This window comes from Ammospiza nelsoni, chromosome 5, assembly GCF_027579445.1.
Source record: "Ammospiza nelsoni isolate bAmmNel1 chromosome 5, bAmmNel1.pri, whole genome shotgun sequence".
NCBI lineage: Eukaryota > Metazoa > Chordata > Aves > Passeriformes > Passerellidae > Ammospiza > Ammospiza nelsoni.
In genome coordinates, this window is record NC_080637.1 from 6,716,654 (window position 1) to 6,731,962 (window position 15,309).

Below are 15,309 nucleotides of genomic sequence, written 5' to 3' on the forward strand. Positions count from 1 at the left end.
TGCTAAGTGGTGCAACTTGCTGAAGAAACATTTTGCATAAATTTTATTTTTTAATAGGTTTTGCTTGCTAAAATGGAAATCTTTTATTTACCCTAGTAGGGTAGTTTTTTGCTGACAGTTTTATTATTTCAATTACTCAAACATTTCTTTCCTCTTTTGTTTCCTCAGATACTCCTCCAGGGAGTTTTAATGTGCCATTCTTTATTTAAAATTGGGTTCAAAACGTGTTATTTCTAGCAAGGCAGGGGAAAAGTGCAGTACAGCAGACATTAAATAGTGGGATGTCAAGGTTTTATTTTCTTTCCTCTTTGAGTTGTGGGATCCTTTCCTCATTTGTGTCATCTGGTGATGAATTGCACTGATAATCTGTGTTCCTCATCAATAACTGTCTCCTACCAGTGCCAGGCAGAGGCTGTGCTCTGCCTAAAGAGCTGTGGCTGCAGATAAATGGCCATGCATGTGTGAGTAAAGGAGGGGACCTCTGAGAGCATTTAAAATTGTCAGAGGTGCAGGCTACTTTAATAAAATTATGTTCTATAGGTAGTGGAAGCAACTTCTGAATGCATTTCACTCGCTAGTGGGGAAAGAATGGGAGCATTCCTCCAGGGAAACCCCAAGCCTTGGTCAGTGGAGTGAAAAGTGAACCCCAAGGGATCATAAAAGGGGGGAGCTTTACAGACTGAGTGGGCCAGCACCAGCAGAGGGAACTGCCTATGCAAAGTTCTCTGGGGTGGGACAGCATGGAAAGCAGGGTCTGCTCCCCTGGCTCTTGCTGGAGTATGTCTGTGATTCCTTCTGCAAGTGCTAGAGAGTCTTTGACCACTCCCTGATGTGTGATACGTTTTTCATTATAGCCTGGCCAGTTCTTGGAGAAAATCAAACTCAGTTCATAGAACCATAGAATAAGCTGAGTTGGAAGGGGACCCATCAGGACCATTGAGTCCAGCTGGCCCTGCACAGGACACCCCAATCACACTCTGTGCCTGAGAGCATTGTCCAAATGACTTTGAACTCTGTCAGGCTCAGGGCTGTGACCACTTCCCTGGAGAGCCTGTTCCAGTGCCCAGCCACCCTCTGGATGAAGAACCTTTTCCTCATATGCAACTTAAACCTCCCCTGACTCAGCTTCAGGCCATTCCCTCGTGTCCTGACACTGGGCACCAGAGAAGTGACCAGTGCCTGTCCCTGCACTGCCCCTCATGAGGATGTTGAAGAGCACAATGAAGTCTCCCCTTCAGGCTGACCAGACCAAGTGACCTCAGCCCCTACACATAAAACTTCCCTTCCAGAAGTTTTCCCCATCCTCGTGGCCCTCCTTGGGATGATGGGGGAGCCCCAGAGCTGCAGGCAGATCTCTCTGCCTGCCTGTGTCGAGTGCATGGCCTTGACCATCCTTTAATGATGCAGAAAGGGCATTACAAACACATCCTCACGCTTCTGCTTCCCGTTGTGTTTTCCAGAGTGTCTGGGGGAGAGCTCTTTGACCGCATTGTGGAGAAGGGCTTCTACACGGAGAAGGACGCCAGCACGCTGATCCGGCAGGTCCTGGACGCTGTGTACTACCTGCACCGCATGGGCATCGTGCACAGGGACCTCAAGGTACAGCCACAGCACCTCTCTGGCCCCTGGGCAGTGCCAGTGGAGGCTGTGTAATTGTGTGAGACCAACAAACACATCAAGTTTGTTCATTGTGAAGAACAAACAATGGAGGCTGTGTAATTGTGTGTGCCCCGGGACTGGCTGTTTCAGTAAGGTTGTACCATAGGAGAGATGCTCCAAAGCCTCCTGAAAACCTCTCCCTGCCAAGGATCCCCTTGATGGGAGACCTCTAAAAAGTTCTGTGCCAGTATGGAGAGACTGTTGGGAAGGATGAAAGTTTGACAAGAAAGTCTCACAGATGTGTGTGCTTGGCAGAAAGATTTTTAAATGTAGAGGCTGATGAAGGAATAGAGATGGAAGCAAGTTTTGATATAGAAGAAAAGAATTGCTGAGCCAGTCTTACTGCATAACCAAGGAAGCAAAGGGTGTGTTAGTTAGAAGGGGTTTTTATGACTTTGAGCAAAGGATAAACCCACCTCAAAAAAGATGTTTTTACCAAGCAAAAAGACATCACAGGCAAACAAATCAGCAAAGTTGCAAGTAGAAAAAAGGTCTCAGAATTTTCCACTGCAAGAAAACTGAAAAACAACTTCTAGCTTAAACTGTAATGTACTAACTTTTAGTGATTGGAGAATAGTAACATGAATATGGTAATTATAGTAGTTATGACAGGCTGTAGATAATAGCCAAGGTACAGGTTGGTTCTACTGTATGAAGATGCTCAGCAAAGGATATAATGCAATGTAACCAAAACCAAAGGGTCTCCAGGCCTGCCTGCAGCTGGAGCTGACAGCTGTAGGCACAGCTCTGTCACCCACGACCCTGGGCTGCTGTAACCTCTTGGATGGAATAAACTGCATTTTGGAGAGCCCCTGGAGTCCACATCCCTCATTTCAGCTCTTACAGAGAGACAAATGGGACTTTTGTATTTTTCGGTCTTCAGGCTGCTGTTTATTTTTCTCTTATCAGAAGTTCAGCACGCCATCTACGTATCAGATGTAGCGTACAAAGAAAAGGCACCAAAAGCCACAAGACACACAGGTTCAAGGTCTTTTAAATCTGTTTTGTCCAATTAACTCTTAAAACCTATTTTATTTCTACCTTTCTACCAATCACTCTGTGCCACCAACACTGCAGAAAATGGAGTAGATGAAGAGCAAGAAGGAGATCAGACAGTGCCCAAAATTCTCCATCTTGTCTTCTATCTACCTCCATACTAAAACCCCAAAACTCTAAGTTTTTCACCCTGTGATAAACTACACTACTATCTATTTCACACACTTGTAGATTCCAATTAATCCCAAAGTCTTGGAAGCTTTCTCCATGGACTAAGGTTAAAAGCACCGTTCTCCTGGGGATCAGGACTTCTCAGAACAGGCAGTGAAATCTTCCCTGTGCCCTGGGTTCCAATGCCCATGGAATTGGTTTCAATGAGGACTCTGCAGTCAGGGGAGTTACAGTGGGAGGTTTGCATGTTTGATGTGAGGAAAAGCCATTAAGACCCAAAATATTACATTAAGGCAGAAACCCCATTATTGTATTTGCAGGGAATGCCCCAGTGAAGGCAGGAATGATGCATCTGACTCCATGTTCTCAGAAGGCTAATTTATTACTTTACAATACTATGTTATATTAAACACTACTGCATATAGTATTCTTTTAATTTTTGTATTCTTTAGTATGCTATACTATACTAAAAAATACAGAAAGGATACTTACTGAATGCTAAAAAGATAATAATGAAAACTCCTGACTCTTTCCAGAGCCCCGACACAGCTTGGCCTGATTGGCCAACAAGTGAAAACAACTCACAGCAGAATGCAATGAAACAATCACCTGTGGGTAAACAATCTCCAAACACATTCCACATGAGCACAGCACAGGAGAAGCAAATGAGATAAGAATTGTTTTCCTTTTCTCTGAGGCTTCTCAGCTTCTCAGGAGAGAAATCCTGGGTGAAGGAATTTTTTCAGAGAATGTGAATGCCACACCCCATTTCAGCTGAGGTGTGTTCACTGCTAGAAAGAATTTTGCAGGTTTGCTGTGCTAGATTTACATTTACTTAATAATAACTGGTAATGATAGTGGGGTAAAGTTGAGAGATTTCCTATCACTTGGAGCAGTGTTTTTGCTCACAGCAAGGGTTCTTCTAAGGACCATTGAGTGCCAATGTGATATTTAGATTATTTTCCTTTCAGCTGCACCATATTGTCGCATCTAAACCTCTCAGCTTTTCAGGTATTAAAACTCCCTAAATGTTGTTGTTTTATTGTTTTCTTCCAGTATCTTTAGTGCCATTAAGACAAGCAGAAAGGCTTGGATTTGATGGCACTTTAATGTTTTAAGAAATAAGTTGGCAGAAGATACTAGAAAAATACACAAATTTCAAAAGAAAACCGTGGGTTCAGCTCCTGAGCTGGTTAGTTCTGCCAAAGTTTACTGCCAGAAATGAAGACTTCAGTGGTGGAAATAACATCTCTGGCTGTATTTTGGAGGGATGCTCCAAACAGGAGTTTCCTTGGATGTTGAGGCAGAGCTTGTATTTTCCCTCTGTGAAGAGAGTGGAATTTGGCTACATGTTATGAGCCTTATATAAGCCTTATAAAAAGGTTTAATGAACACTAATAGAGTCAGGAGGCTCTGCAGCCAGTCCAGACAGTCCCAAATAATGGGTTTCCTGTAAGGAGGCGCTGGTTAGGCTTCCATCTCCTGCAGTCTCCACATTTTGCTCTCAGCTCCTGTTCATTTCCTGCCCTTATGCTGAAGTACATAGAAACATTCTTGTATTTGTAAGAGCTCCAAAGAATTGCAGTATGGAAGTGCTGTATTTTAACATGACCATCTTGCTCCCAAATTCAACTTTTAGGAAACAACTTCAGGCTTCTTTCTGCCACCAGCATTTCTTGGAGTGAGGTCCAAGACCTCTTAATTCAGATATTCCATTGTACAAGATCTTGTTATTCTTGTATTTATAATCTAAAGCAGGTTATACCTCTCATTTTAAAAAATAATCTTATTTTAAAGTTCCTGTAATAAAATATGAGGTCTGGTGATTTGGGAATTAAATTCATGTACAGATTACTTTCAGAGTTTATGTAAGGCCAAGCTGAATTTAGATCAACCTTCTCCAGTGGTATTTTGTAGCTAAAAGTAGCTCTTTTTCTCTTTCTCTCTTTTGTTTGCAGATTTTTGTCAATATCATGTCAATTGTCAAAATGACTCATAAAATGCAGTATATGAGAAACACCTGCTGTGAATTTCTGTTAGCAAAAACATACCATGATGAGAAAAACAGGGATATAATAAGACATTTATGATTTCAAAATATCAAAATAAGTGTAAGGTTCAAAATGAAATTCCGGGAAAGAATCCACTCTACAAAAACACAACCCATGAAGCATCCATAACAATTATTTATTGTAATTATGTGTTTATTCAGATACCAAAATAGGACTTGCTGCAGTTGGTAAAAGCAGGTCTGGGCTCCAAGTCTCTAATCTAAGTAAAGCAAGAGCAGATTAGAAGAGATGGCAGCAGGTGATGTCTAGGGGAACTCCAGGATGCACAAAAGGAGTGAAAGGCTCAAGCAGCTCCACTTGGTACAGAGCCACCTTATTAAGGCTTTTTGAATTAACAGAATTCTTTTAAACAAGTTTGACTTTTAAATGTAAGGGTTTCTTGGCCTTACTAAACGTGAGTATGTGGGAACCTCAGGTGAGTTATTAGAAATTGTTAGAAAATAACTGCTTTTCCCTTAATTCCATGTCTACCACCCCCTCAGCAGATCACAAGAGCTGTAGTAAAAATTAGGAGTGACTCCAGCCTAGGGCAGAGCATGGCAGGAAACTGTAGTCCCTACAAGAGTGTCAACACTATAAAGCGCAATTAAAGCACTGGACTTGCAAGTTATCATGAGAAAGAAACATAAATGGTACTACTGCATATTTATTTTTAGGAGCCAAATCATTTCCCTTTTTACCTCAGCCCTGCTGCCCACAGCTGTGGCTGTGGCTTGCAGATCCTCTCACAGCCATTGTGTGCCATGTTTCCACATGTCCCATGGATGAAGCCATAACTTGATGCTGGGATTGGGGAGCAGGAATGGCTTTAACCTCCTGAATGGGGACATCACCTCCAGCACCCCTTCATCCCCCCCTTCCCCAGGGCAGATGGAGAAGGGAATGTGGATTCTGGTGCTGCTGAACTGCAGTTTCTCCTCCTCACAAATCCAAGCTTGGCTGTGTCCCAGGGAGTCTGAGGATGTTGTGTGGCCGCAGCTGCTCCTCACCATTCCCTGGAGCACACAGCAGGCTGGGTGTCAGCATTTGTGCCAGCTTTGGGCAAAAGACTGCACTGAGGCTATTTAGAAACATTGGGTACCTGTAGGGGGATAGAATATAAGAAAATAAAGATAGTATAGAAAGTAATTTGATCCCTAAGGAGTTGCAGCTGGGCCAATTATCAAAGATTAGGAGCAGGCCTGACTTTACCAGGCCACAGCTATGACCAATGAGAAGAAGAGTGCTATAAAAGAGTGGAGTGGCTGGGTGAGAGGGGAACTGGAGTCAGTTGGTGGCTTTGTGAAGAAGAAAGAGTCAGTGCTCTGAGGAGTTGCCCATGAGAAACACTAAGAGGATATGAAACCTTTGTGATAAGGAGACAGCAGAATGGAACCCCTGGAATAAGATGATAACAGGTACCCATCGCTTTTACAGCTGAAGACCCAGAAGTCCAAAGCCCACTGCCTCCAGGCTGAGTGCTGCAGGTGTGGACCCTTTCATGAGCCTAGATCTTGGGCAGGGGAGGAGGTGGGCTCTCATAGCACCCAGCCAGAGCTTTGCTGTGGAGCAGCAGCACACTCAGAACACACAAATGCAGGGCTGGCTGGAGCTGATGGAGGCTGGTTGGCCTCTCCAAGCTGCCTGACTCTGGTATAAAAGTCACAGGGCTTTGTGGAGTGATCCTTGTTTTCTCTTGCCATAAACAAGTTGCTGTGCTTAGTGCTATAGAACATTTTTCCTTCAGTGTTTTTTCCTAATCAGCTCTAGCTGAAATATCCTTGCTTCAAGTCTGTTAACTGTAAAGGCATTTCCTCTTTCAAAACAGTTTGTTTCTAGTGGAGAAGATAAAAAAAAAATCTCCAATACCTCCTGTTTTCCTTTTTCTTTTTTCAAATACTGTATGAAACTTTTTAGTACAGTGCCTGGGTTTGCCATATTTACTGCTTTTAAGCGAATCCTTCTGTTTCACCACTCTGAAGTGAAAATGCATCAGACATGTCTCACAAGTAAGGGATGAGCCTTAGGTCTTATTTGAGGTGCCAGAGGAGAAGTTTGTTGGCCCAGAAAAGCTGCTCAAAGCTCAGGGTGTCAGGGTCTCCCATTTGTTGCCATGCAGGAGTCTGGATAGGATCTCCATGTAGGTTTTAAGCAAAACTCTTTAAACTTAGGGCAACCAGGTGTTGTTACTGAACTCACATATTCAAAACTCCTTTTGTTTATTCTCCTTTCTAGCCTGAGAACCTGCTTTACTACAGCCAGGATGAGGAGTCAAAAATCATGATCAGTGACTTTGGTTTGTCGAAGATGGAGGGTAAAGGAGATGTGATGTCCACAGCCTGTGGCACTCCTGGCTATGTTGGTAAGAGGTTTGCTTATATTTTAGTAAAAATGAAACTATTCTCATTTTCTGGTGCTGGTACACGGTGCATGTGAGATTTTACAGGTATTTGTTAGAATTTAATGTTTGCGTGTACTTTGTCTTGTGTGCTCTTCCTCTTTGGGGCACAGTTTTGTAATCCAGCTCTGGGTTTGTGGGATTCACTTTCATGTTTTCAGCCCTTTGTGGAATGAGTATTCTTAAAGATCCTGCTTTAGCTACACCAGGATCTTGTGAAGAATAGCCTCAAATGTATTGCTCTGCAAGCACCTAGGAAACCAAGAAGCTTTACCTAATGAAATGTATTACTTTAATCATAAAGAATAGCATTTGCCAGATTCCTCTGGTAGAAGACAATAAAATCAAAGAGCTGCATTTATTCAGATCTGTTCAGTAATCCTCTGTTACAATCATGTTAAGTTACTGACTCAGATGTTAAAATGCAAAAGCTCTTTAGATCCTTCCTGGACAGTGTCAAATTGTTTTCTGTCATTTATTCTTTGCTCTTCTGTCCATTTGGTAGTGATTGTGCAGGGCCACCTATTAGCAGCATGTTTACCAGCAGCCTCTGAAAACAGTTTAAGTAGCTGAAAGTGAGCATTAGAGGGCAGGTGGTGATGAGGTCTGTTTGAGCAAACACATTTAAAAGCTCCCTTTGTGTACAAGACATCCAGCAAGCCTGTGCCTCCTGCTGCACCAGGATCATCAGCTGAGGTGGGGAAATTAAACTCTGGGGTATCCATGAAATCTATGAAACTGTGGATAGATTTCTTTCAGATCTTTCCAGCAGGAGAGACTGGATGCTTTTCCAGCTGCAGAAGCTCTTTTTACTTTGCAGCTGCCACCTCACCTCTTTTCATAGCTCTGATGATATCAACGGCTCAGATGAGGTGATTATGACACAGCAATACAGATTTGTCACAGGTACTTTTTATGGGCATTATCTTCACAGTGTGCAGACGCACTCTATCCAAATAAAATCAGGAAAAGGAACAGATTTCTGTGTTTTTCCCATCTTTTATTTTAAGACATGGGCCAGGATGCAGTCTGAGTAGCAGTCTTGTGTAATCACACCAGACTGGAAATCTTCTTCCAGAGCAGTGGCAGGAATTGAGCTGAGACAGCAATTTTCATAATTTTTGCTGTCAGCTCTTCTGTCCCTATCAAGCATGTTTTATTTTGCTCTGGAATGGGCACTGACTAGAATGAATCTCAAGGCACAGGAAAGCTGAGATGATGTTTGCTGAAGTGCTGGTGAAAATGAGGGAGTGACTCTGCTTGGTCTCTGAGTGATCTCATGCAGCATCTCATCATAGCAAGTTTGCTCATGTAAATAGCAATTTTGGAGAGGAAGCCCTTGGAGCCTGTGACAGGAGCTGTAGTGCTTTGAGAGATGTTTGAGAGCTCTCATTACCCATGGTCTGGCCTCTGAAGGCTGCGCAAGTGCCCCCAGGCTTGTTGTTACCTTGCTGAACACAGGATTTACTCATCCTGGTTCAAGAGGTCATGGCCACTTATTTCTGAAGTGCTGACAGGACTTTTCCCCCTCCTTCACAAAGAAAACAGCTTTCAATATTTGTTCTATTTCTTTTTCTTTATTTTTCTTTTTTTTTTTTTTTTTCCTGCACAGGATGCAGCTCCTCTTTTGTGCTGTACTTTTTTTTTTTAAATGTCATAGGTTGCTCACACAACATTTCCAAGCTCAGAAGGTTTCTGTTGCTGGTCACTGTGGTGATGCCCATAAATTGTCCTCCTTGAGTGTTACACCTGATGTTGTGGCTTCTGCACAGGTGCTCTGCAACTTGCCCACATCCAAAAGCTTTCATGTTTTCCAGTGTCACTCCAGCTTGCAGCACCTGCCAAGAGCCCTCAAATCAATGGAAATCATTCCTCCCAATGGCACAGCATGGATAAAACTCCTCAGCCTGGCTGGGGCAGGCAAATGCCACAGCCCCAGTCCATCAAGTGCCCTGTCTGCTTCCTCCATTTGTGTTTTCCCTTTCCTTTCCCACTTATTTTACCTCAGGTTAAGTAGCACTCAGAGATCCATCACTTAAAACAAATTTCCTGTTGCTTTTCTTCAGAGATAGGCAGAACACCCTGTTTTCTAAGCTCCTACCAGAACTGATTATTTTTATCAGTTTAACCACTTTGCTTTTAAATAGCTGGAAGATGTTTAGGCACATATCCCATGTCAAAGGCACCCAGGGCTCTGTTAAGAAGTCATTGGCATCTGCTACAATTTATATTTCATCTCCAGAAATGGGTCCAGTCAGATCCCACTTTGCAAAGCGCTGGACAAGCTTCTGACTCAGAAGCAAATCTGATCTTAACTCATGTCTGCTGCCCAAGTATTTGCAAGTATGCAAGCCCCCTGTCATTTCTGTCTCTTTTCCTTGATCAGGACATACTTTCAACTCCTGTGCTTCATTTTTTATCTCAACTTTTCTTATTTTCATCTGCAAAGAACAGTAGTATCTATGACATTAAATGCCTGTTTATGTGGTCTGGAAATGTATTGAATAAGGATGGGTGTAATTATAATTAAGTCCCTTAACAAATATCAGTTTTCTTTCTGAAAATCAAAATATCACTTTTCAAATTGGACTCTACCTGAAATGTGCATGGCCAGTGGGACATTAGGACTTCAACTTTTAAAGCTCTGCCTTGCAGATTAAATTACTGTCAAGATTCTGAGTTCTTATTTTTTCAGGAGTTTTGTCAGAGATTTTGGCCCTGTGATGAAAAGCTGATGGTTCAGATAATTTAACCCAATTATCTGAGCCACTTTTGTTAAGAGGCCAATCTAAATGTTTGCTTACTGAAAAGGGGATCTGATAATACAGCCTCTTCTAAGAAGGTCTTACATTTTCTTATTGCTTACCATTCTTATCCCCATTTCTTATGGAAAGAGTCTGGGATTCTTTCTGATGAGCAGGGACTAGACTGATGAACTGAGTAGTCTGATGAGCTGGGACTAGACACCCAACTTCCAGATAGCAGCTGAATTGGGAAAGGTGAGGCAAGGTGAGCCTTGTGTGGCTCATTTCACCCCAAATGAGGTGTGAGGAGTGACCTGCTTGGGTCTGAACGGTGAAAAACACTTTTTTTTAAAATTTTAAAAGTTTAATAATAGTAAAATGGTTATAAAAATAGGAATATGATTAGTGTAATAATAATTTGGAGAATTTTAATTAGGACAACATGAGAGAATAAAGACAAAGAGTTACGAATGTCTGGGTACCTTTTCTGGGCAAAATAAGCCCAAAAAAGGACACACGTTAACAAAGGATTAACCCTTAAAAACAGCAGCCTGTTACATATTCATACACCTCGTACATGGTGCATAAATTCCATTAAATACAGGATTCTCTCAGGTCATCATCAGCTTCCTCCTCTGAATCCTAACAGCGCCTTTGAGGCAGGAAGTTGTTTCTTCTGATAAGAGAGCAATAAATTCTCTTTCTTTTAAAGATTCAGGTGTCCTGTGGCTGCTATCTCACTGTGAGTCCTTCCTTTAAAAAAAGTATCCTACATAGCATAGTTTCTATTTTAACATTTTGTTATAACCTAAAACTATATTTAACACATTAAAGAGAATACAGCATCACTTTCTAACACAGCACATATAATATTCATTTTAATATCTGCCAAAAGCCAATCATAAAATATGCATTTTTCACATGAACCCATTGTTCAATGTGGAAAAGAAGTGGTGTTTTCAAAACCCTGAGTGATGTGTGTGATTATGGGCAAGATCCCAAGAAGCCATTAGTGATTTATAATTTTGAATATCATGGATTTAGGCTGGTCAGCTCTGGGCCTTACATAATAACTCAGTTTTGGTGTAAGAGCTGCTCAAACCTGCCTGAGAATGAGCCATCCCTGAGGTGTGTCCAGCTGGACACCCACCAGGAGGTGACTCCAGTCACTCAGCAAATTCTTCTGAAGAGATTTTGGATGTTTGGGAATTGGGTCTCACTAAATGGCTTTCCATGAGAAATAATCCCTCAAAAGCTTTGGTTATTTCTGCAGATGGAACTTAGATCTCAAGACACTTGAAAAGTTATTAAAAAATCTTAGAAAACCTGTCTGAGGCAATCTGCTCTCGTTTTGCAGAAACACTGAATTATGAGCTGTGTTTGTGGCTGACTAATATGTTAATCCTACTGAGATTAAAAATTCTTGCTCCGAGTCCCAGTCCTCTTCAAGTAAAATTTTCTTGTACTGCCTTGCCATACAAATTTGGCTGGATTCTGGATGTGTGGCTGGTCCTGGTATACTCCACCTCACTCCCTGTTTTCATTTTCTGTAGTGCTTTTAACAAAGGTCATTTCACAGCTTTCATCTCTGCTCTGCCATAAATCCAGCAGTTTCAGACCTCACCAAAGCCACTGTTCCTCTCAGCCCTGTGCAAGACCACAGCATTTAAGTAAGGAATAGATTTCCACATTGAATTTTAACCTATTTGGTATCCTTTGAATCCAAGGCTGGAAAATATTCAGTAAGCCCTCAGAATATCCTTATTAGCCATAAACTGCTTCAGGAGCCTTTAGGCAGAACCATGAGTAATCAAGTAAAAATAAAGCATGGGAATCACTCTGAACAGGGTTTGCTCAGGCAGAAGCACCTGACAGGGCAATTTCTCAGCTCTGTTGCCAAATCCTGACAAAGACTTATGTTACCCTCTGCTGAGCATAAACTGCATTATTACCCATGGCAGATATCGAAATCTGACTCAGCAATGTGAAATAAGAATGACAGGAGCACAGAGAGTCAGCAATACTGCACTGAAATCCTGCTCTCCTTCAGAAAAAGCCTCAAACTTCACAGCCTTGGCTGACCAGAACAAGATGAACACTGGAGGAATGTGTGAAAAAATGAAATAAGTTGTTTTCACCCCAGGATTCAGTGGAAGAAGGGTTCTGCTCCTGGTGAAGCTGTTTCATGTGCATGTCAGCCTGTTTGCACTGTGAGGAGGGTACCTGGCAGGTTTTTGACTTCAGGAGAGGGGCTGGGTTGGCCCTTCGTGTGAAGAGCAGGCACCCTCATGACTTGTGCAGTGTGAACAACAGGCTTAGAGTATCAGAGCAATCCCCATCACCTGAGCTCTTTGCAGGAACATGGATTGCAGTTTTTGGCATCCAGCAGCTGCATTTTTAGGGGGTTTATTAGCATAGCTGTGCTCTCTGAGGGCAATGGCATAGTGTTCTGAAAGGGCTCCAAATGTTCTGGTCTGCACCTTTTCTTAAAACCTCCATTTGAAACAAGACCTAGAATTTTTTCTCTTATTAAAAGCAAAATATAACTCAGCCAAAAAGAAGTTAACTGTAAGACAGCAGGGGAAGAACATCTTCGTGTACCTGAGGATTGCTGCTGAGGATTGTTTTGTTTTGTTGGCCAATTGGGTCCAAGCTGTGTCTTGACTGTCTCAGAATGTCAGGGGTTTTTCTTTAGTACCTTTTGTATAGTGTTTGAAACAAGCCTTCAAACTTTTTCTCTTATTAAAAGCAAAACATAACAAAAGAAAAAAAATAAAGCTAACTATAAGACAGCAGGATCATCTGGAGAAGCACATCTTAATGTATCTGAAGGTGGAATGCCTTGTACCTGGCACTGTGGCAATGCTGATTCAGCCTGAAGCACCTTCCTGGATGCGAAGGAAGGGTCCAGGTTTGCTCCATTGGGTGTGACTGTGGCCACAGCTCTCTTCACAGAGAGCAGCAGGCACAACTCCCCAAGGATTTTTCCTGGGAAGGCAGTGAGAAGCACAGAGAGAAGAGGAGAAAACAATTCTTATCTCTATTCAGTGCTCCTGTTGTTTTGCACCTGTGGAATGTTTTATGGAGATTGTTTGCCCAAAGTGATTGGTCAATTGGATTCTGCTGAGGGCTGTTTTGTTTCCTTGGCCAGTTGGGTCCAAGCTGTGTCCTGACTGTCTCAGACAGTCATGGGTTTTTCTTTAGTATCTTTTGTATAGTTATAGTATAGTATTAATGTAATATAGTATTATATATAGTATATATAATACTATATTACATTATATATATATAATATTTTGATATATAAAATTTATATTTATATATTATATTTTATTATTCTATGTATTATATATTACATATTATATGTATATATTTATACATATTATATGTATTCTATATTATATTATTTTGTTATATATTTTATTATTATATATGTTTTATTTATATAATATATATTTATATATATTTTAATATATTGTATTCTATATTATGTATTGTATTTTTAGTGTTAATAAAGCAATTGTTCGGCATTCTGAGTCATGGAATCACAGCACATTATTCCCAGCATCAGGGGCTCCCTGCATACCATAGGTGGCTACTGCTTATGGTTTGAGCCCAGAGTGATTCCCTGGGGATATGTGACAGTGGAAGCCATTGCTCAGCTGGCATCTCCCCAGCTCCAGAAATGGGAGATTTGGCTTTCCCCTTCTCCTTTCTGCTGTTTTGTCTCCCCAGCCGTCTGTGTTGATCCTTTAGTGCTGTCAGCTCCTGGATTTTCTTCGTTGTATCTCCTGCTTTTGCCTCTTGGCACTGATCTGCCTTCATTCCTGAGAGCTTCTCTGACTTGTTTTTCAGCTCATTAAATATTTCCATTTTTCTGTACATCAGAGACAGATGATGCTGAGTTGTGTCCTCCTGTTCCTCTCTGCTCATTGGAACAAAAATCAAAAGCAGCCATTTGGCCTTAAAAGAAGTATTTAAACCTCCTACCTTTCTTTGTTAATGCTTACCCTGTGTTGTTCTTACCTCTTTCAGAGCTGCCATCCAGAGCAGCAGCTATCAGTGCTCTTCACTCCTTCAAAACAGAGAGAAATGCCCCAGCACAGCTTTGATGTGTTAAGAGGGAAAATCTTTATATAGTTCACATCCCCTCACTTCAGAATTGTTTTCTGTTATGTTAATGTGGCATATCTGTATAATGTCAGGAGCTCACTGGTGCTCAGCAGCAATTTGCATAATATTTTCTTTAGGAGCTATGAAATGTGTAATGTTTACCAATCTTGAAAGTTATGTAAACAGGCACAGACAAAGGCAGAAGAGAACGTGAATAAAATACTGGGAATTTGGAAGGGCTGGAGAGTTGGGAGACATCTAAGCACATAAAGACAGGAGAAAATTAACTCCCTTCGTTCTCATGTTTTGTCACAAAATTTGATTACAAGAGATGGAACAAAACAGGAAACTGTCTCATTTCTTATGCAGTGGTCCCAGTTTCCAGTTCACATTCAGTGGTTCCAATTTGCTGAATGACTTGAAAATTGGAGAAGTATTTAACCTGTGCTGCAGATTGGGACATATCCCAGTCTTCAAGAGTCTTCATAATGTGGTTAGCACTTATAATTTTACCCACATTCCCCTGAATTTTCTTCAGTTCTGCAGCATGTCCCTGGTGAAATATAACCCATTTCCATCATTGTTCTGCTTGTGGAAATGCAGATGCCCTCACCTGCCTTGTGCCCTCTCTTCCTCCAGTCCTCCCTATGAGCCCTCATGCCACAGCATTGGAAAGTCTTTTTTTATTCTCATTATCTCTTCTTGTTCCATACCTTGCTGTAAGTATTTACCTTGGGGTTTTTTTGGTTGGCTTGTCTGGATTAAGAAGATAAGACTTTAAAGAGTCCTACCAGTACAGCAGAGGATAGATAGCTACTAAAAGTGAGGTTCAAGCTTTAATATATCTCTGTGTTTCACAATTTGTTTTTTGCTCTTCTTCAAGTAACTAAGTGCTTTGGAGCTGGTGAGACTCCCAGCAGAGGAATGTGTAACTCCCAAGAAATATTTTTGTTGGGATTTGTCACTTCATTACTTTTTTCCAGCATTTGACCTCCAAATCACTCAAAGGAAATACTGTACTTTTTAAAACCCAGTATGGCAAGTCTGCTTTAGGAATGCTACAATTAGTGATTTCTTGCATTATTGTGGACATTTTGCTTTGAAAAAGGCAAAAGCTTCTTTACATGAAAAAGATTAGGGTCACAGGGGTTTAAAATTTAGATTTAAGCATTTGCAC

At 41.4% G+C, this 15,309-nt stretch overlaps 1 protein-coding gene across 3 annotated transcripts in view; it reads left to right on the plus strand.

Annotated features, from left to right (window-relative positions):
• Positions 1-15,309, plus strand: part of CAMK1D (calcium/calmodulin dependent protein kinase ID) — a 223,111-nt gene that overhangs the window by 173,874 nt on the left and 33,928 nt on the right. For all 3 annotated transcript variants that reach the window (XM_059471485.1, XM_059471486.1, XM_059471487.1), the window contains exons 4-5: positions 1,461-1,599; positions 7,113-7,239. In XM_059471485.1, coding sequence (XP_059327468.1) covers positions 1,461-1,599; positions 7,113-7,239 — 266 coding nt within the window. The remainder of the gene's footprint in view (positions 1-1,460; positions 1,600-7,112; positions 7,240-15,309) is intronic.